The sequence below is a fragment of the Molothrus ater genome, chromosome Z (genome assembly GCF_012460135.2).
Source record: "Molothrus ater isolate BHLD 08-10-18 breed brown headed cowbird chromosome Z, BPBGC_Mater_1.1, whole genome shotgun sequence".
NCBI classification, from domain to species: domain Eukaryota; kingdom Metazoa; phylum Chordata; class Aves; order Passeriformes; family Icteridae; genus Molothrus; species Molothrus ater.
Window position 1 is genome coordinate 11,125,184 of NC_050511.2, and position 22,610 is coordinate 11,147,793.

General features: G+C 42.4%; 1 protein-coding gene across 3 annotated transcripts in view; it reads left to right on the plus strand.

The window, feature by feature from the left end:
* The first annotated feature begins 2,137 nt into the window (after nucleotides 1-2,137).
* Nucleotides 2,138-22,610, plus strand: part of RAI14 (retinoic acid induced 14) — an 85,437-nt gene continuing 64,964 nt past the window's right edge. For 2 of the 3 annotated variants that reach the window (XM_036403098.2, XM_036403101.2), the window contains exons 1-2: nucleotides 2,138-2,213; nucleotides 12,632-12,722. In XM_036403098.2, the coding sequence (XP_036258991.1) occupies nucleotides 12,687-12,722 (36 nt within the window). In that variant the 5' untranslated portion in view covers nucleotides 2,138-2,213; nucleotides 12,632-12,686. Of the gene's footprint in view, nucleotides 2,214-11,760; nucleotides 11,904-12,631; nucleotides 12,723-22,610 lie in introns of those variants that run through there. The other variant, XM_036403099.1, reaches the window with a different exon arrangement.

The following is a 22,610-nucleotide window of genomic DNA, read 5'->3' on the forward strand; positions in this document are numbered from 1 at the left end:
CAGAGGGCAGGTATGTTCTGAGACACAGATCAGTTTGGTTTAATGCATTTAAGCTTGCTCCCACAACACACCCCAAAGCCTTTATCTTGGTCCACAGCTTATATGATTAACAATACTTCCCTGGTAAGTACTAAATATGGTATTTTCCACTTCCCAAGAACTGAAAGTTTTATGATGCATAGACAGAAGGTACTATCAGTTATTAATGTGTCATTTTATTTGTGAACATCCCATGCAAACATACCCAAACTCCATCTTACTTATATAGTGGCATTGAGAACAGAAATAAAAATCATATTTGGTCAAACTATGCAAATGCAAGAGATAATGACTAACTAACATTTTCAGGTTAGTCACACATGACTACACAGACCTTTACTGGTGTTGCTATATGTAGGCAAGAGACTTTCTAACAATACTGTACACATGTATTTGGCTTTAAAAAAATAACAGGAATTAAAGATAACTCAATAGTAAATGGAACATATTTTGTATCTGATGAGCTAGCATTGCAGGGAAAGTTTGATTTTCCTGTTTTTATCGGTTTTCTGCAAATTAAGTTCTTATCATTAACTATATTAGATTAACATTTTGGGGTGTGTCTTTTTAATAAAAAAAAATAAACAGTGCTGGCACAATGATGGCTGTTCTCAGACATAAAACACATGCAGAACAAATTGACCAAGGTAAGGGGTGCAGATTAGCAGAGCAAAGTATACTTCTGGTGATAATCAAGTGTATTTGTTTAATAACAATACTTGCCACTATTACAATAATCACCTAAAGTTTTGAAGTGCTCATTTCCTCCTTGTACTGTTTGCCACTTCAGGAGGTGTGGATACTGTTGAGGACAGAGAAGATAAGAGCGATCACAGAGATTAAAGGAGAACTTCTCAGTCAGGGAGCCCAGCTGTGGTCAGTGGGACCAGTAGATGGAGAGTAGCTCTGGCAGGACATTATGGGAAGCAGCTCTTCCCATAGAAGAATGGGATGGGACCATTGACTCCTATCTCACTCTTGTGGTGGGATGGGAGTCAATGGTCACTTAACAGGTTAACTCATAGACAAAGTGTGCAAGGTCTTGCACTGGTGGTGTTTTTAGTGAGATATCACCGAGTATTTGGTGGTTTTGGTGGTTTGCCATTGGCTTGATGGAAAACTCTAGAAAGGGTGCTCCAGAGATTCAAGTGTGAGCAGAAGGGTTTGACCTACATGGGAAACAGACTCCTAGAGCACATCTTGAAACTTGGTACTGCTATAAAGCCCACTTGTGATTCCCACTGTAATTTGGATCCTGAATAGTTCTCTTCTCTGAAGAGAAGCCCACTTCTCTTTCTTCTCAAGCAATCCTTTCTACCTAGAGGTCTGACAAAGGGAAGCTTAGGGGAGAACTGAAACACAGGACTTCCCTCATGTGCTGAAGAACTTTTGTTTCCTTAAGAACTTGACATAGGTTTGGCCCCTGCCCCCTGCCCCCATCTTTATCCTAAGGAGATCCTAAAGCGTCCAAAGATGGCAGTGGCCTGACATCCACCTTCAGCCTGGGGGAGACTGAGGGGATGCCTCATTGCAGTTACAACTTCCTTGTGAGGGAAAGAGGAGCAGCAGACACTGATCTCTTTTCTGGGGTGAAGTGACAGGGTCTGAGGGAAAGGCTTGAAGTTGTGTCAGGGAAGGTTTGGATCTGATATCAGTAAAACGTTCTTTCCCAGAGGATGGCTGGTCACTGGAACAGGCTCCCCAAGGCAGTGCTCACAGCTCCAAGCCTTACAGAGCTCAAGAAGTGCTTGGACAATGCTCTCAGACATGCTATGACTCTTGCGTTGTCCAGTGCAGGACCACGAGCTGGACTCTTGATGATCCATCCTTGTGGGGCCCTTCCAACTCGGCATATTCAGTGACTCCGTGGCTCCCCGCACCCCTTCAGAGACACACGCCGGCCCCGAGCCAGCAGGGTGGTCTCCGCTCACCGCCGCCCTCCTCCCCCTCACGGCCGCTCCCGAGGGGGGGCGGGGCCGAGCCCCCTCCCCGCGGCCCTCAGCCTCCGCCGTCACGTGGCCGCCGTGTCACGCCGCCCTCCCGCCCCATCCCGCCCCCGAGTGTCCCGGGGCGCTCGGCGCCGCCGCTCCGCCCTTCGGCAGCGCCGTGGATCGCTCGGTGCGCGGCTCCCGGCACAGCCGCGCCGGCGTAGCGGGACGCGGGCGCTCCATGAGGTGAGGGCGCGGCGCGGGCGGCGGGCGCGGCTCCGTGCGCGCTCGGCGGCGGCGGCGGGCGCCGTGAATGGGGCTTTGTGTGCGGCGCCCACCTGCTCCCGCCTCCGCCGCCCGGCGCGGGGGGCTCCGGGCGCTGCCGCGGCGGAGCCCGGGCGGGGAAACCTCTGAGGGGCGCAGAGGGAGGGAACTTCTCTCTTCTCTTCGCCGGGCGCTGCCGGAGCGCCCCGTTTGCCCGGTGTGGGGGAGCGGGGAGCAGCGGGGGGACGCAGCCCGTGAGTCTCTGCCGCTGGACTGTTTATTTTCATTTAGTCTGTAGTTTATGTTTCGTTTGCTGAGTTTTGTTTTGTTTTCTCCTCAAGATGCGTGGCGGGCAGTGACAGCTGCCCGCGGGGGTGAGGGATGGCACCGCCGGTTCGCTGCCCCGCGCCCTGCCCGCCCGCAGAGGGGGCTCCGGGGTCCCTCGGCCCGAGCGGAGCAGCCCCGGGGTCGGGGGTCCCTGGTAGAGCGCGTCCGGCCGGATCCCGACAGCGGCTGTGCCGGTCCCGGGGCACCGTGATGGGGATGAAGTCCTCCCCGGGGGGACCCTCGGAGTCCTCCCTCCGAGCAGAAGGGTGGCCCCGGCTGTCCCGGTGCCCTCCCCGGACGTTTGGAGCCCGTGGAGGGCAGGGTCCTGCCGGGCTCCGCCTGTCCGGGCTGCCGGCCGCGGATCCCTGTACCCCGCGGGCGCGCAGGGGGCTGCGCCTTCCTATGGCAGCGCAGGCTTAAAAGATCCAGAATTTCTGTTGCTGTTAAAAAAAAAGATTAAGTAGTCTGCTTTAGGAATGGCATCGAGTTTAATCGGGAACCTGTGCTGCTAACTTCTCACAGGGCATGCGGAAGATTTATCTTCCTCTTGCACAGCGTTTGGCAGCACAAGCCTTCTGCAGTCTGCTGTTGCCACTTGTGACATTCTTAACTTTCCCCTTGTGAAAAGAGTACGCTTTAACAGCGTTGCAGGATCTCTAACAAATTCTCCCGTTTGCTTCTATAATAAGCATGAATGTGCTTACTACAGCACTGATATAAAACACTTAGGCTACTTTCATAGAAGCTGAAGTCTCTTTTTGCCTTTTTCCTTTATTCTCCTGTACCCTAGCAGGTTGTAGATTAGCTGTGTCATTAAAAAAAATAAATAGATCAAATGCCAAAAATTACACATACATCATGTTAGAAAGGTTTTCTGGTGTCCAGGATTAACTAGGAGTAGCTGAATTTGTAAATATCTGTCAATGACCTGCTTGGCTCTTGTCTTGGGACACTCATGGAGAGCTGTCAATGAGATTTTATTTACTAAAAGAAGAATTGCATAACAGCCATATGAACCAGAGTGAAAGAGAATTTTGAGTAGAACAACACATTGTATGAGCTCAGGGTTCCCTTGATTTGAAGCCAAGCTCCGTGCCAATAAGTTACTGAGCAGTAGCAGACACCCATCCTTCCTCTAAAATATTGGCCCTCTAAAAAGATTGGCCCTCTGCTATTCTTTTCCCCTTCCACAAGTGCATCTGCTAGCAAAGCAATAAAATGCTACCTCCTCCCCTCTATTTCCCTGAAACAAGAGATAGATGGATAACATCAAGTGAAGAAGAGACTAGATGGGAGGCTGCTCATCTCATGAAGTGATGTAAGCATTTCATCACTTGCTTGCCTCAGATCTTCCTTTTTTTTTTCTTTCTGTATATTCAGTTTTCCTTCTCCCCCTCACTGATGACTTCATGCCTTTTTGAGGGAGAAGCAGTGATTGGAGAAGCATGAAAGCTGGTTCTTGTGTAAGATGTTGGTAATTTCTAAATCTTGCTGCAACAATACCCTAATCACCTTCCTTTTGGGAGTTGATTGTGGTCTAGTTCTTTTTGCACAGGGATAGTGCTTGAAATAAATATAGGGAAAAAAAATCCAAGGGAAACTAGAACAGATTCAAAGCTTTAGTGCCGTGCTTAATGGCAGACACAGTAGAGTATTGAAAAATCCAGAGTAGAAGCACAGCAATCCATAGCATCTTCTGGAGTTATAGATTTGAGCAGCTGGCTCCTGCTGTGTGTGTACCTCTTGCATGTCTGAGAAGCCTGCCCATTTGCCAGCATTTTTTGGAGCTGCTGTCTAAGTGCCTGTGGATGCATACAGGTGATTGAGGTAGTTTGGGCTTTGCTTTCAGAGTTGTCAATCCTGACTGCTCCTTATATTTAGAGTCATCTGATCATGGGCTTTTCAGGTTCAGAGGAAGTAATGCAGACAGGTATAATTCTGGTAATATGTTAGAGCAGAGCTTGTCACTGTCCAGCTGCCAGAGACATGCCAGTCTGCTGAACTCTGGGAGCAGCTGAAGCTCTCCCTGGCACCTTGGACTAGCTGACAGTCCAGGTGCTTGCCAAGGACTACAGGAGTGGAAGCACACAGCAATGAAAGAATACATCCTTCCCTTGTGTTGAAGTCCTGGACAAGATGGGCAGAAACACCTAGGAGGTGATGGTGGTGGCCTTGTGTGCTGAACTTGAGATGGTCACATCTTAGGGAGAGCCTCATGGTTAGTGCATTTTCCTGGGGAGTTTTAGGTCTTGATAAGTCCTTCCTCTGCAGGCAGAACTTGCATTTTAGATGAATGCTATAGTAGCTTATGTACATTTTCTAAAGCTGTCATAGTCTTCTTTTGGTTTTCTGCCTGGAAGGCATTGCCAGTGCTGAAAATACTGTAAAACACGATGAGTCTTATTTATTTTCCCTCCCACATGAATCTGTTGGTAGAGGAGAGAGAAAGCCAAATTTGTTCAGTCATTACAACACGAAAAGAATTTGTGTGCTGGTCTGCCTGTGCCTCTGTAACTTCAAGGAGTTGAGCATTTTCCATTTCTTTTCTCATAACTTTTGAGAGGCAAGGAGCTACTGTTAGTTCTTGCAGATGTCTGACTTCCCAAAGGCACTTTGGAACACCCTGAATTATCTCTTCAGAGTTTTCACTTTTGAGTACTTCTGAGGACCTTGTTTACAACTACTTGCCTGAGACACCAGCATGTTAACTCTGAGGGATATGTGAAGATTCCTAAGTCTATGAAGACTGGGAGAAATATCTTAAACACTGTATCTCCTTCTTCAATATTGATACAGCACCTAGTGCTGCTGCTATTGAATATGAATTTCAAAAACCTGAATATAATCAGAAAAAAAATCACTTGATTGTCATTGAGATCATAGAATGGCTGAGGTTTGAAGGAGCTTCTGCGGATCATCTAATCCAACCCCTCTGCCAAAGCAGGTTTGGCTAGAGCAGGTTGCACAAGATCACGATCAGGAAGGTTTTGAATATTTCCAGAAAAGGAGATTCCACAGCCTCTCAGGGCAGCCTGTTCCAGTGCTGTCACCCTCAAAGTAAAGAAGTTCTTCCTCATATTCAGGTGGAATTTCACATGTTTCTGTTTATGCTTCTGTTGTTGCCCCTTGTCCTGTCACCGGTCATGCCTGAAAAGTGTCTGACCCCATCCTCCTGACACACATCTTTAAAACATTTGTAAGCATCGATAAGATCCCCTCTCAATCATCTCTTCTCCAGGCCAGACAAACTGATCTTTCTCAGCCTATACTTGTGAGAGAGAAGCTCCAGTTCCCTATCCATCTGTGTCCCTCCACTGGGCCCTCTGAAGAAGTTCCTTGCCTTCCTTGAGCTAGGGAGCCTGGAATTGGACACAGCACTCCAGATATGGCCTCACGAGAGCAGAAGAACCTCCTTCAGTGTGCTGTCCACACTATTCCCAAAGCACCCCAAAATACAATTGGACTTCTTGGCCACAAGGACATACTGCTGGCTCACATTTAACTTGTCCAGGACTCCAGGTCCTTCAGGACAGAGCTGAATTTCAGCAGGCTCACCCCTAACCTTTGCTGGTCCCTGAGCTGCAGCACCCCACACTTGCCTTTGTTAACTTCATGAGGTTCCTGTCTGCCCAGCTTTCTAGCCTGTCCAAATGTTATTGAATGGCAGCATAGATACCATTCCACAAATATCATTTACCAAATGTGGGTGTTAATCTTGCTGAGGTCCTGCTAGTTTATAGCACTGAGAGTCTTCTAGAATAGAAAAGATCTGAATTTTTAGTCCTTTTTATTGAAGATTGAAACCATATGAAACTCACAATTTTTGAATAATGTTAAAAATTATGTTCAGTTTTCATCAGCTAAAGTATTTACCCAAGAACTTGGTAGCTGAGAAGGGGAGCTGTGTTACCAGCACAGTCTCTGAAAGTATTTCTAGATTCAAGCAGATTCTAGTGGGATCTGGTGTTTATGGGAATGGGGCTTGTCAAGTGTCTTAGGTAAATTGCTTTGATACTCCTGTCTTTCTAATTTCACCTCTAATAGGTGACTGCTCTGCCTTAGGCTGTTTCAGAATATTAATCCATAAAGTCATGGGTGTATCTCTTCATAGATTTAATGTTGCAACTGTACAGTTTGTTGTGTTCGATGATTCTGAAGAACATCAAGTTGAATGGTTGATAACAAAATACTAGGAAGGAAGTATAAACAAGTACTAGCTATTGTTATCCGTGTAGGTTTCTCATTTAAGAATTGAAATTTCAGAAGTGGGACTCTAAGGCATTTTTCTCTATTGCTAATTGCAGGTGGATTCTTTATTTCCAATCTCATTCAGTTGAGCTGAATATTGAACATAGAAAAGTCTTCAGGACTGCACCCAGTCTTATGTATGATCAAACTAAAGAAGATGGTCTCAAAATTAAGGGCCGTGCAAAGGTGTGTGTATGCTTTTGTTTTAGAGACAGGAAAATTGAAGGCCGAGAAGGAGCATCAGTATGTCCCAGTTCATGCAACAAGTCTTGTCTTTTTTGTTGTGCCTGGATGTTGATAGACACCTCCAGACAAAAGAATGAGAGTGGGACTGGAATGAAATTGTGTGTAAGGAGTAAACAACAAATTTACCTGGACTTAATTTAAGTTAGAATTTTGCCCAGAGTCCTGTCTAGTATGCCAAGTAAACAAACGAGGGTAATGTCACATTTTGAATTTTCTACAACCTGCTCCTGTTGATTGTGTGTAAAGGCCTTGTTGGTGCTAGCTTTCTTCTGGCTGTCTAGAGCTGCATTTGAATACACTGTGTAAACAAACTGCATGTATCCCCAGACTGACCATCTTGCCTGGGTTTATATTGTCTGTATGGCGTTCTCAGAGGCTGATACTTCTTCAGCTGAATCCATTAAAAGAAAATTTAACATTTGCAAATTCTGAATATCAAAGGAAGTGTAAGAGTAAAGAGTTGGTACAAAGTGTCCTGGAGAGAGGAGCGATAGCTGTAGATTTGTTAGTGTTGCATCAGCTGTGGTGCTCTAACTTCTGGACTCAGATGCTTAAATTTGTACAGTTCAGCACATCCTTGCCAGTGATTTGTGAGCAGATAGAGGGAATGCACTAGGTTACCCAAGGCCCTTGCTCTCTCTGATGTTGGATTCTGTTTAGAGTGGGATTAACTGTATATAAATCACTCCCACTCTTGTGTAGTGCTTGGGCTTCTCAGTGCATTTTTCAGTGCATTTTCATTAGTAAGTAAAAGTAGATTAACCAAACCAAGCCAAGAATTATTTGTCTTTATAGGTAACACTGAGTTTATAAAATTCTGTTCCATTTGTCTTTTCCTATGATAGCAGGGTGGGTTACTCAAGATGGAAAAACTGAGTTGTGCTGATGAAGAGCAGGGAAATGTTCCTGTAGCTTTCGGTCGCATCATACATGCTTCTCTGATTTGGCCTGAGAAATGGAAGAATATGCTCAGCTGGATGGAAATAGGAAGTAGTCAGGGGAGGTGGAGTGTTGGGTGGATTATTGTTTTTTAGGACAGAGTGGGCTTGCTGTATTTATGTGGGAGCAGCCAGAGAGGCTGAGCAATGGCTAATGCCTCTAGGCAGTACTGTGTCTTTGGCCACGTTTGAGGAACAGCTTGGGTTGGAGCACATTCTTGGTGTTGTGTAGGTCAGGGAAGCTCAGGGATGGGAAGCATTTGTGAAGTTGGATGCTGAAGGTGATCAGCAGAAGGGATGTATTAGTGTGGATGCCTCTGGCTGCTTTGCAGTGCTGGCTGCTGCTAGGCTGTGCTTCTGGGTCAGAGCTGGGCTTGTGGTTTAGAAAGTGATTGTCCAGAGGGTAAATGATTGTGTGCTTTGGGGGAAGATGCTTCTGGGACCCCTTATTTTCCCTGTGAGAGGAGGTGTAGTCACACAAAGGAGGATCTAAGTGTATAGCAGCAGGAGAACTCTTCCACACTCCAGACTCTTTTCATTTCCCCCACACCTCCACGTGTGTTGCCAGATCTTGCCTAGAGTCTGTAAATCTTTACTGTAACCTTTCAAGGCTGAAAAAGTTTTTTTGGAGTGTTTTTGGGAGGGGAAGGGGAAATTAGTTGAAACATTAGTCATGCTTTACTGTGAAAGACATCTGCGTGAGATGGAGGCTTCTCAGGGTGTTCTGAAAGAGGTGTAACATTTTTAAGACCTAAATTAATTGAATTCAGCATTTATCAGTGAGGAGTGACTCATTAGCATGAACACTGTGCATAATATAAGGTTTTACTGTAAACTTCCAGTCTTGCTTAGGGAAACAAAGTCTTTTCCTTATTGCATCACTGGATTTTGGCCCCCTCAAGGAGTTAATTGTAACATTGTTAGAAAGGCCTTGCTCTGATTTTAATGCAATTTATTGAAAGGAGAAAAAAATGTCAGTATTTTTGTTTACTGTAGTTTGCACAAATCTCACTATAAATCTGCAGGGAAGATTATCCTAATCTGTTTCCTACATTTAAACCTAAATATTGTATTGTGTATTAAAACGCAATTGCAATGAAATTGTTGAGGCCAAAGATTGCCACCACTTCAACGTCTCTTGTTCTAGCTAGATAGGTTTACCACCTACCTAAGGATGTTCTTTGTGGCTTGTGTTCCTCAGGGCTGTTTCTTGACATTAAGCGAAAGGAAGATAGAGGACTAGATATTTAATTTTGGAGATAATGGTTAACAGCACGTGATCAGCATTAGCTGTTGAGAATCCCTGGAGTTAAGCACTTATCTGCTGCTAACTTGCTGCAGTTATAAAATGACAGCACTCAGTATTTATTACCACATTCATTCTGAAAGCAGAGAAATGCCACTATTAGTAGAGATTGCTTCTTGTAAATACCTGTGATTCATTGCAGAAATATTGTTTTGAAGTGTCTTGATGCTCCCTGGTGAATTTCTAGTAGTCACTTCCTATCTTGTAAAACAGGAGAGTAATTTTAATGGCGCTTCCTTTATCCCCCCTCGGGCAAGTGAACAGTTGTCATAAAGCTCCAACGAATCAGGATGCTGACCTCCTTTTCCATCAATTCCAATAATTGCACCCTTTGAGAGGGGACTTCCTCCTTTAAACAGTGACAAGAAAAGGCAGCCCTCACCACTTCATGCATTTTTATCTCTACAGTGGAAGGATTATGGACATTATCATGCACAAAATGTAATCTGAATGTTTGTGTTTAACTATATCATATGGAAAAAATACAGATGTGAAAAGCACACTAAGCTTGGGAATGCTGTTTTTGTGTTCTTGAGCATGCTTTTTTAATTATGCTGAGGATTTGAGTTTCACATTCAGTGTATAAAATGTGCTTTTTCCTTTCTCACAAGAGGGAGAGTAATGTATTAGGAGTGCTTGCAAAACTTGTTAATTAGACTCTCCTACAGGTTCCTCAGAGGAGAGGGTCCAGCTTTGCAGCTGCTCTGTGTACCTACAAGGAGTTTTCCTCTCTCCCATAGCCTTGTAGTTGAGCACTTTGTCTTCCTTGGGAGCTATAATAAATCTTTTGTCCATAGGAGCCAAAAATGCTGAGGGAGTGGGAAGGGGAAAGACAGCCTACAGCAGACAATTCTTTGGCAATCTGTATGTGAGGAAAGATTTCTTGTTTTCAATTCCCTGTGCACGGGATTTATTTATACTTCATTAACCAGTCAAATTAAGCAGTTTGCTTTTTTTAGTCAAAGTATATTTAAGTTATAAAATATGAAATCCTGTTAAGTTTTGGGTTTTGAGGGATATTGTATAATGTTTCATGCCTTTAAAGTTTCTTTACATTGTTCTTTTTTTTTTTTTCCAATAAAATTTGGGGGTTGTTTGGTTTGGTTTGATTTGGGTTTTTTTTATTTTTTTTGCTGGTGTGGTATGTAAAGAAAGCCAGGTGAGTAATGGAATTTGTCTTGTCTGTACCCTGGCATTTGCAGTTCTCATCATCCTTGATATTACTGGAGGATAATTTAGAAGATTATTGGGCTCTTGCTGAGGTTCAGGCTCCTTTCCAGTGCAGGTTATGACAGCTGTAATTGAAAAACTTTCTTAAAAGTTTGGTAAGTGTAGCAGAAACAAAGTGGTATGCTTCTCTCAAAGCAATCTGAAATAATTCCTTTTTTTTTTTTTGATTGTTCAGTTATTATTTTTTAAATTTTTTTATTATTTTACAAATACTCCTTTCCATCCAGGAAAAAGCTAAGAAATTTTCACCTAGGTCAGGCAGTGAAAAGGTTCTGCAAAATCTATTTTCCTTTTTTCTTTTTGCCTACTAAAGAATTAAACAAAACACCATGAACCCATTCTCCTTGTGATTAAATGCAAGAATTTTGAATGAAACCCCTTATTCATATACCTGGATGCAGTCAGGGATCTGACATGTCTTGAAAATGACTGCGTAATTAGAATTAGAGTAATTTAATTCAATTTAATGATTTTTTTTAACAACTTGCAGAATTAGCCCATTTAGATTACCTACTGCTACCTACTGGAAAGTTGTAGCCTGTGGGAAATGTGTTTGTGTGTATTTAATGAATGGGATTTTTGTTTGTTTGTTTGAGTTTTTTTTAAAGAAATGTACTTGACTTTTGAGTTTGTCTTAAATCACTCTCAGATAAATATGGGGTTGAACTAAATAACATGTTTACTTAGCACTGATTGCTATTCCTGAATGGTAGTTAGGGCTGTATTTTGTGGAAGCATTCATATGCATATATATTCCACTAACAATGTGCTGTGTAGTTGGATTTTTAAAACTCATGGTAGAGTTATCATGTAGAGCATAGCAACTTGCCTTTAATAATGAGCTGTACTTTTATGAAATAGCTGAATCTCACTTTGGTTATCAAACTGTAATGTACTGTTTCTGAAGAGTGATGTGAAACATACTGCCCCTGCATAACCTATTTGATTTTATGCTTCAGTCCCTATTTCAGTTATTTATTTATCTGACTAGACTTGTAAAACTTTTTCTACTTTTTTTTCCTAGGGTAGAGAGAGGAAGTTTATACAGCTGAACATCCTTAAATTTAAACTGTTCCTTCAGAAAGAATTTGTATAGCAGCTAAAACTTGTAGATGAAAGCAACTAACTATTTCAGTAACCGTACCGTAAAACTAGAAATGTGGAACATTTTTATCTAGATGCATTTACCAATCCAGATGTTGCTCTCTCATTATGATTTTCTGCTGTGCTCTAGGAAAAAGCACATTGCCATGCTGCTTTAATGTGCTTTCACCATTATGTTGGATTGACAACATGTGGCATCATTGAAGCTTTCTGTCGGAAACCTTGCTCTAGACAACCACTTTCCTCTGTGAGAGTTTGCAGCTTGTCTGTTAGGTTAGTTTTGTATGTTTGTTCAACTGCTGCTTTCCTTCATGTGGAAGGGAGGAAGGGGGAACATGACTGTGATAATGCACTGCCAAGTTTCAAGCAGCTATGGCTCTTAAAAACCCACATACAGTTCCCCCCTTATGGGGAAGAATCCAAAACAATTCTTCCAGCAATAACCTCTGTCTTGTTCAGACAATTCTGTCTGCTCTGCTGTGTCAAGCTGTCCTAGTATGTGTCCAGCAAGGTAGAAGTACAATTTAGAGTTTGGTTAGTGGTTGTACTTGTGCATAGAATAATGGTGATACTTCTGCTACCCAGTGCAGACCCATGGTGGTAGGATGGCAGCGTTTTAATGAATGACTTTGTATGCTTAATTATGATTTTGCATAATCCATTATTACAAATGACTGTCCTGGTGATACTAGGCAGTGGTCAGAGGAATCTGCTCATGTATGAACGTGTTGCTGATCTAATTATGTGGAGGTGTAGTTAATATGATATACAGCTTAGGTTTTGGTGAACATTTGTTCTGTTGTTCAGTGGTCAGATTTAGGCTTATTCTGAGTTTAGAGAAACAGTTAGAAAGGTTCCCTTAAGTGACTGTTAATCTTTTTTAGAGCTTGAGGGCTAAATCCTCAAAGACTGATAGGGGTATGCAAATTCAATTGTGACTTGCCTGCCAGTGAACTGGATGGTATCAAGTTGGAATCTTACTTTCTTTCTTTTTTGTTTAGATATTGAAGAAGAATAAAAAGCTCCTCAAAGGTTTGGAAGTTGAATGTGATCAGCATGAAGAGCTTAAAAGCAAAGTTCAGGAAGAGTGACGTAAGTACTTCTGCTATGTTTGACTGCTGGTTTTCATGCTGGAAACAAGTTCTTCACTCCCACCTTGATAAGCTTGTAGGTTAATGAATTACAGAGAAGAAAGCACAAAGGCAACAGCTGAGTACAGTATGGAGTAGGCTGTTTCTATTTGTAGAGCCATTATCTGTTATGCAAATTAACAGTGTTTTACTACCTTGGTCCCCATAGCTGAATCATAGACATCTGTGGGGTCTGCAGAACTTCTGTTAGATGGTGCTGGTGCCCAGATTGGAACTTTGTTCCAGTTTTAGGGTTAAGCCTTGTAAGGACTTTACTACCCAATCATATTTCTGTCTAAACCTAATACCATTCTTATCAGTGTGGTGTTTGAGCACTTAACTAATGTCTCCCCAGTCTGTGGCTGGATTTCTTTGTCAGCAAGAATACAGGAACCAGCTGAGCAATTAGGGCAGCTGTGGTCTATCAGTTCTAGTATGACAGGAGGAGTGGATATGAAGCTTGAGCAGTGGGGAAGGAAGACATAAATGTGGAGGTTCTCAGGAGAATCTCCAGAACAGTATGTAGAGAGACGTTAGGCTGCACAAAATCTTGCTTGTTGTAGAAGTATTGGTGGATACCCAAACTTTGACATGTGTAGTAAGCAATACTTCCCTTGGAGCAGTGGAACTGCTGTAGTCTAGTCCTGTTCTTCTCCTACTACTCATCCCAGGTTTTGTGTCACTAGTAAGAAGTCTGTGAAATAGGTGAGTTTGTTTAATCCACTTTCCAGATATCGTGTGGAATTTGTAACAGATATTCATGATCCGTGGAGAATGTAGTGTTTCATTCTTCATCCTAATTTTTTTGTGCCCTTTTGAAAGAGGTGATGTATTGTTTGTCAGTGCCAGATTTGCATGGGGTCCTGGGGCAGCCATGTTGGATGAAAATGAAGTGTCTTAAGAAGCTTTGGTGTTCATGAGTAAAGTTACACAGCGCACTCAGTGGGTGTTTTGATGTAAAGATGGTCTCACAGCACACCATTAGAGTAATGTGTCTTCAGCCAGCCTGTAGTGATCATCAGTAGCAGAAGAAGGTAGAGTTGCTGTCATGGTGTGACCTGCAGATGTGCTGGCTACTGCCCGGAAAAAATTTTGAGCTGTGGGTTAGCATTTAGTGCAGCTGCTGAATTGGTGTCCTTGGAGCAGCACTGGTGGATGCTTTGCTCCTTCAGTTTAGCAAGAGGTATTTCTTAAAAGACTGCCTCTATAAGCAAGCTAAATATGTAAACCAACCTTTGTTGTCTAGAATATCTAGAATATTCCAGAAATATTTTAATTTTGGGTGCAGAGCGAAACACTTTTCACTACTTAAACATTATTTGATTTTGCTGGTCACCAGGTTGAATCAGCCAGTGGCACAGTGTCTTGTGCCACTTCACAACAAATAAAAATAATATCACAAGTCTCTGGTGTCCCATCTCACTGAACTTTCCTTTCAGTTCAGAACTGCTAGAGTTTTGTGGTCAGACTTTTTTGCTCCTGTTCCAATGAGCAGCAGCAATTGCTATTTTGAGTTCACCCACACCACTAAAACTTTTAATAGGCATCTGCTTGGGTAATGAGAGCGGTCTGCTGGCTAATGCATGAACACACTTGGAAGTTAGGTGTGCCCATGTGTCAGGATGACTTCATCCACACTTTTATGCTGCTTGGCTGGCCTGCTGCTCTAGAGCAAAGGCTAAGTGACACGTGTGATGAAACCAGACCTTGCTGTAGGAGTTCAGCCACTGTCATAAATCACGCTATCACGCTGGTTCACTTATTCCTCACTTATCTAGCCCTGATAACTTGTGTACGCCTCTCCCCAAAATCAAGGGCAGTCTGAACGTAATTGCTGTTTTGATACTACTGCTGTCTACTGGCTGGAGACAAGGTTGACCGCAAAGGATTTTTCAGATACCTAAAATTTAAGATATGCATCTCTAAGAGCACAGCAGTCTAAATCCATGACAGTCTGGTTTCCTCTGTTTTGAAGCCAAGCCTTAAGGGCATAATTCAAGGCAACCAACAGGAGCTGTCCTATATTTTGTGCAAGATAAGCATGGAAAATTCTCTTCAGTTTCCAGAAGCTGCTCTTAGTTACAGTTTTTGAGGGGGAGAAAAAGGATGTCTTTTTAATGGGAAGTAGTTGGTTGTATTTTGTCTTAATGTATAAGATGTGGTAACTTCTCTTGGATTGGGGATGAGGGTGAAGTTAGAAGGGTTGGAGTGAGTTTTCTCATTGCTCTCTAAAAGAAATCTTTAATGTATTGTGTTTTAGAACTGAAGATATCTTAGTGTAAGGAAGAGTACCCTTGTCTGTAATCTCATTGTTAGCATTAAAAAATGGGGAGTGGGATGAGTAGGAGGTAAGTCTTCAAGATGTGCATGAGAAACAGGAATTGCAAACACTTCTCCAGCAGTAGGGCTGATAAAAAAAACTCTGTACTGGAATGAAGACCACAAAGGAAATTTCACTGATGTATTGAAGCTCTCTAGGCTTTCCTGCAGTGGCTGAATTAAAAATGAGTATAACTGGTGATATTCGAGTATATTTCTTGGTATTCCTGCCAGAAGGCATTGCTTTGGTGCTCAAATGATGCCAGTGTTGATACTTATGAAGGAAATGACCCTGCTCCCTCTTTTTCCATGTCTGCTCTTCTCATTTTGAGGGTATCTGACCCTGCAGTGAGCTAGGTCAAGGACAAGAAGTGATGGAAAAATACTTTATGGGGTGAGTGTCAGATGAGTAAATCTGTGCTCTGTGTTATTGTAGGGTCAGCCTTAGGAGGAATTGTGGAAGTAGGAGGAACAGCAGGACATCCCTTTCTCCAGTTGTTGCTTGGTTTAGTTCCATTGTCAGGTCACACCCTAAGAATACTGGTGCAGAAAGCACAAGGGTGGGCATGCCAGCAAAGGAGTTGCAGGAATACACAAGTAAATAAGGCTGCTAATTTAAATATTTAGCAGGATTGATATAGTCCACAGCTGAGAGATGACAGTATGACTCATAGATGAAGGGAGACTACTCACTTCATGCTTTTGCTGTATCCCTGTATTTCACCTGATTTACTGTTTGTGAATCCAGCCCCATTAACTGGAGAATCCTTTGTCCTTGACACACTTAATCGCTGTGAAATCCTTCTTGGGGGTGACTGTTGCCATGTGAACACGTGTGTTCGGAGAGAAGGAATGAGATTTATCGCCCTGTCACAAATGTCTATTGTCAAAGCATGATGTGTAGTCACAGGAGGATGCTTGTAGACTGGGAATCTGTGAACAGGGTGCCTGGGTGGGAGCAAATGCTAAGACTGGAAGCTAAGCAGTGGTTGTGCACACTCAAAGAATGTATAGACAACAGAAACCACAATCATGTCTTGACAAAGCAGCAAGTCTCTTCTGTCTGAGAAGCTGTATTTTCTCTACTCTCCTCATCTCTTGCTTCTCATTATCAAACTCAAAACCTACCATTAAACACATAAAAGCTGACTACCTAAAAGGATGGCCATTTTAATTGTTGCTAGAGGCTATCACATGTAACACTTGAAAAGGTTGCCATAGTAATACCAGGAGCTATCACTTCAGGCCTGAATTTGTGTATACACAGTCCATAGTTTATTCACACAGTGGAGAATGAATGTCTCTGCCCTGTAAGACAGAAGTTCTTCATAGTTTCTGCTTAGAAAAACAGATTTTGAAAAATTACTATTAAAATATAGCTACTGATTTCTTATTAGGTCTCTAATATTGGAGATCGTAGTGTTTTCTGTAGTAACTAGTCAGTGTGTGGCCTGACTTCAAAAGCGTCTAGAACCTTAAACAGTGGAAAAGTGGATTTTCATGTGTGAAGATTTAGCCTGTCTAAACATGTTTTGCCTGTTTCTTAAATATGACAAGGTGCTCATCAACATTTTCAGGCACCTACACATATTTAAGTATCTATCTCTTGATACTAGGATGATGTAAGTGCATAAGTGGTTTATTCAGGTAGACTGGCTTTTAACCATGATCTTGGTTACTCTAGAAAAAGCATATTGTGTGAAGGCTCTGATGGTTTGGATTGTTTTCACTGTCTTAAGTGTGTGGGCAAAAACTGAAAAGCTTTAGGACCCTTTTCTGTGAGTATTGAAGATCATCTGAAAAACACATACTGCAATTTGACAGAAACCAGTTTTCTTCTAAAAAGCTATCTTGTTGAATGGACAAGAAGATTTGTTTCCAAATACCCTCAATAATAATAATTAAAATAGTAGAATGTTTTATAACATTGAAAATTGACTGTGCAGTTCTCCAAAAAAGGTACTTAATGTCAGAAGCAGATCTGAGACAGGCTGGGATTCCCCAATGCTAATTACCAGCTTTAGCTTCTGGTATTTCTGGAAATGCCTGTATGTTGTACTATTACATGGGTGTTGAGAAGTTTGCAGTTCTAAGGAAAATTTCTGCTTTTTGGCCTTTGCTGTAGTCATTGTTCCATAAATCTCAAAATGATGAAGAAGTTAGGTATGTTGTAGTGTAAAATCTTAATCTTAATCTAGACACTATGCTAATTAAATCTTGGCATTTCTTTTTAATACCAAATGTTTGAAATAGTGAGTTTACATTTAGCAATTTTTAAAGTATAAAAAGCTAACCTACTTGAGTGTTTGGAATGGAAAGACTGCCTGGGACACATTCAATTAAAATCTGTGTTCTTGTGTGTTCTGGGCTGAATGTGTGGGAGAACAAAACTTGGGTGGGGCAACTTGAAAAGTAATAAAGCAGGATCTCCTGCAAACAGCCCTTAAATTACCCTGTCCACTAAGAGATACAATTAACCCAAAAGGGAGCCTGGGATTCAAATTTGCTGTATCTGCTTTGTACCTAAGATACTTTCTTTCAGGGTAATTGTGACAAAAAATCACCACATACCATGTTATCTCTGGCAAAAAAAAAGTGAAATGGCAGTGTTGTTTGACCATTGTCCACCATTATTTAGAAAATGAACTACTGAAGCTTGCTTTTACTTCAGTATCCTGCTTTTGTTGTGTGTTGGATTGAATCAGGCTGAAACACATCATCATGACTCATGACAACTGAGCAGCTTTTGCTCAGTTTACTGTTCTTCAGTGGTAATCTTTGATTCCACTATACAGCATGTGATGGAGGGTTGATCTCTGGAACATACAGATTGCCCTCAACCAGTTCTTCTTGGGAATGGAAAATTGAACCTTCTTCCCCTCTTGAAATGAGTGCTGTGGTTCCTGACTGTCCCTCCCTCTGTTAGGAGTCAAGAGTTTTACCTTCCACCCCATGTTCTGCTCTTTGGCTTCATACCTCCAGTTCTGAGCATACACTCTTCTCTACTCAGCTTGCTCTGCTGTGTCCAGGAAAGAAATTAAGCCTGGTCTGAGTATATTAGAGTAAGACCTGCTGCTGGTTCCAGTCACTTCAGGGTGAACCTCTTGCCATCAGTGTATTTTCTTTATTATTCACAATAGGAATGTCCTCAGAATACATTTAAAATTATTTTATTCAGGTGAACTGTAATTCTGGTGTGCAAGAGCCCTCTGTGAAGGGGGCCAATATCAGCCCAGAAGTTATGTAGCATCTCTTTTGATGGTGAAAAGAGAATGTAATGGAGAAGACAAGCAAAGACTGACAAATAAGGGTGTGGGAAAACAGAAGGGAAGCAAGAAGGTCTGAAAGAGAGAAGAAAGGAGGGACAGTTGAAGGGTCAGGGTTACTATTTTGGTAACTGTTCTGGGAGAAGAAGCAACTGGGCTGCTGTGGGTTGCCTGTTGATCATCTGTCTCTGGATGGGAAAGTATGAGAAGTGTTTAAGGCTAAATAACTTGCAGATATTCTGTAAACCACCTGCAGCACCTCCAAATGTTTGAGACAGAAAGGAGAGGGAATTGGTTAAATGAGAACTCTGCTATGGTGTTTGGAATTACAGTAGACAAACCTTAGTTTACTTTGAATAAACACATGGTTATTTCCTTAAACAGGATTATGAAATGGGAGTGAGTAGGAAGAAGAAAGGCAAATTGGCATATACAGACTGGAGAAAACTAGTATTTTTGAATCTCTTGGTAACAAGAAAGGAATCTTTTTGTGTAGAAACATTTCTTTTCTGTCCCTTTAAAGAAAGCACAAAAGTTCAAAGGCCTTCCAACTTTGGAAGAGTTGGGAAAAAAGCATTTGTAATTTTTTCATTTATTTGTTTATCTTTAGTAAGATTTAAATGTAAAGTAAAATAAATTTGAAAATTATAAATGAGCAATCTGTGTGTCCTTACTGTGGTACACTATATCCCCTCTTCCTTTTTGGCATTGCTTGTGCCTGATCTGATATGAAGTTGTCTGTTAAAACTCATGTGGAGGAGAGGATTTTAAGGAGTGGCCCAGTCTTTGTGTTTGAAGGCTTTTGTCTTGTCTTTTGTTATTAGTGAAGACAGTTTGCTGTGAATATCTGCTGTAATATCATCTAGTGAATATAACACCCATACACTTTATTTTAGTGGAGATTTGAGCCTTTTCATTCTGTGCTTATGTTTTGGGTAGACTGTGAATGGTACAAGCAGACAACAAATGTTAAGGAGTGAGTCAGACTGAAAAAGGTGTATTAAATACCTTATTCCAGCAATGCATTCTAGTGCTATTCTTCAAGAAGCTGTTCTGATTGTGTGTAGTCCAGGAAAATATACAGCATTAGGGACATGTCAAGCCCTTTTTTGCTTTCTTGCACATTGTCACATTGAGGTGTGCTGAATATACATCTCATACATGCTCTGAATATCTGTGAAGGTAAAGCATAGAGTAGAATCACTGTGTCAATGGCCATTCTTCCCTGGAAATGGGAAGTCTGGACTTGTGTAGTTGTTCTGATATCTGAAAACCTGTTTAATGAGCCATTTTGCCTATTTCAAGACCTGAATGGTCTGGGCAAAGCTGCAGCCTTAAGCTTTTAAAAGTCCTGTTAATATTGAGCTGGCAAAAGCCATCACAGTGGAATGTCTTTTAACTACAGCTTCAGGATGTCTTAATTTCTTAGACTCACCGTTTATATTCACATTTATTGTAACTGCAGGTACTATCTCTTCCAGTATTTGGGTTGCTATGTGGACTTCATATTTACCTTGAAGTATTTTGAGGTAGAAAACTCTTTAAGTAGTGCTCTTATTCCACATGACACCAATGCTACTTTCTACTGTCTGGATTTTGAGAGGTGGCATAGTATTATTAGCAAAACATAATCTGAAACTGGCTAATTTTACTCCTCTATAGCTGTCTGAGGACTCTCATTCTCTAGATATGATTAATGTGATTGTCTCAGATGAAATACACAGCTAACTGTCCAGAACACTTGCACTGACTTGATTGTAATGATAGAAGCAAAGGTATTTTAATAACTTTGCAAATGATGTGGTTGCCGATGCGTATATATGTGCCTGACATACCTGTGTGGCTCAGTTCATGGGTGCATACCTCTCCTCTTTCATCTTTGCTTCTTTGCTGTGTGTGGTGGAAACTTCTTAGGAATCTTGCCAACTTGGGTAACCTGTCTGGTTATCTGAGTCTGAAACAGGGCCCTTTGAAGTCAGAAGAAAGACTTCAGTCTGCTTGAAAGAGCATTGAATCAAGAATGAAAACCAAAGTGCTGGTTCCATGGACACACATGGCCAGCTCCAGCGAGGGATGGATTTCCCCTCAATGAAGCATTGAAATACATTTGGCTGTTGAAAGTGCTGAGATTGGCAGGTTATCCAAAAGTGGCTTCTTTCTGGGGTCTAGAGAAGGTTGAGTTTCTGTTCTTTTCCTCCAGCTTTTTTTTTTTCCTTTGGGGGATGGTTGCTTATGGCATGATGCGATTCTGTTTGACAGGAGCAATGGCAACCCACTACATCTAGTTTCACTCTACCCTCCTTTAGTTTAAAACCATTATCCTTTGTCTTATTGCCCCAAGTCTGGAGAAAAAGTTCCTCTCCATTGTTCTTTACTAGCTGCCTTAAAGTATGAAAAGGCCACAGTAAACTATTCTGGAGTCTTCTCTTCTCCAGGCTCAGCAACCCCATCTCTCTCAGCTTGTCCTCAAAGGAGAGGTGGGTCCCTTTTGATCTCCAGCAGGTCCCTGTCCCTCCTGTGCTGGGAGCCCAGGGCTGGATGCAGTGCTCCAGGTGGGTCTCAGCAGAGCAGAGCAGAGGGGCAGAATCCCCTCCCTGCCCTGCTGCCCACGGGGCTCTGGGTGCAGCCCAGGACACGTTTGGCTCTCTGGGCTGTGAGTGCCATGGCTGGGCCATGTGCAGCCTCTCACCCCCAGCACCCCCAAGCCCTTCTGGGCAGGGCTGCTCTGAGGCTGTTCATGCCCAGCCTGTGCTGGCACCAGGGGTTGCCCTGACCCTGGTGCAACACCAGCACTTGGCCTTCTTAACCTCATGAGGTTCCCACAGAACTCCTTCTTGAGCTTGTCTAGGCCCCTCTGGATGAAATCAAACACTCCTCTTGGCATGGTGTTATCTGTAAATTTGCTGAGAGTGCACTGGATCGCACTGGCTGTGTCACAAATGGAGACACTGAGCAGTACTGGTCCCAACACAGACCTCTGAGGAACACCACTCATCACTGGTCCCCATCTGGACATTCAGACATTGATGACTGCTTCCTGGATGTGGCCATCCAGCCAATTCATTATCCACCAGACAGTCCATCAGAGCCATGCATCTCCAGTTGAGGGAGCAGGACTTTGGGAGAGGTCGTGTGTTGATGACACATTATTGATTATTTCTGTGTGCTTATCAGGGGATGAAGAAGGACCCTTTTCTTTAATTCCTTCACTGTGGCTAAAGGAACATGAGTGGTGTACCATGGGCTTATGCATTACATTGTTGAGAAAGACTGCAAGTTCAAACTGTCTTGGAGTGTGTTACTGGCACAGTAACAGCATACTTAAGGATGGAATTCTTGTGGATTTCATTTTGACCACCCAGTTGTATTCCTGTCCCACTTGGTACAAACAGCCTGTTGCTGTCTAATTTTGCTGGATTTGTCTCACAGCTGTCTCCAGTCTTGTGTCAAAGTGTGATAAATGCAGCAGGCAGCAGGTGTGCATCCCTGCAGCCCTGGTGTTGCAAATAGGGCTGTGCATGTGAAGTGCTGCACAGCAAGAAGCTGCCGTAGGCTTCGTGTTGGGCAGCAGTTTTTTTTCCAGTAGTGAATACCACTTCTTAATGCATATGTTGTTTGCTTGTAAACTTGAAGTTGCTCAGTGTGTTTTGGTTTTGTTTCTTGTAGTGTAGGTTCCTTGTGTGCAAGCCAGGTCTCGCTTCAGCTGGATTGCTTTGCTGGTTATTTACCATGTTGTGCACTCAAGAGGAAGGTTGTGTTTCCATGTGTTTGTGAGGAACATTAGCTCAGATTAATGTATGTCACAGCAAAAAGGTCTTGAAAGTTTCCAGCGGTGATGCGCTGCAGCTATCTCCGTTTACTCAGATGATGGTAAGATGCATAAGGTCAGATGTAGGCTGTTGGTTTTTTATGTTTGTGAGTAATTTTGCTTTCCTTAGAGGGTCATTTAAGGAAAGAAATGTAATTTATGTTAATTTATATTGTTTTCTAAACTGTGATATAGTGAATGAGATGGGACAAGCATGAGCAGTGTGTGGGAAAATGGCTATAGCTAAGTTTCTTCTGTTGAAGGGTGGCCACTGGTTTCTTGGAATTTTGGGATAATATATGGTATATTTTTTTCTCATTTTTATGTGTGATGCTTGCTCAGTCATTACACATGAGGTGGTAAACACCAAAGTTTCTTTACTATTTTCTTCTTTTAATTTAGGCTAGCTGGGGGAGCATGGACACTCCTCTGGCTATAGAAACTTGTGTCCAGACAC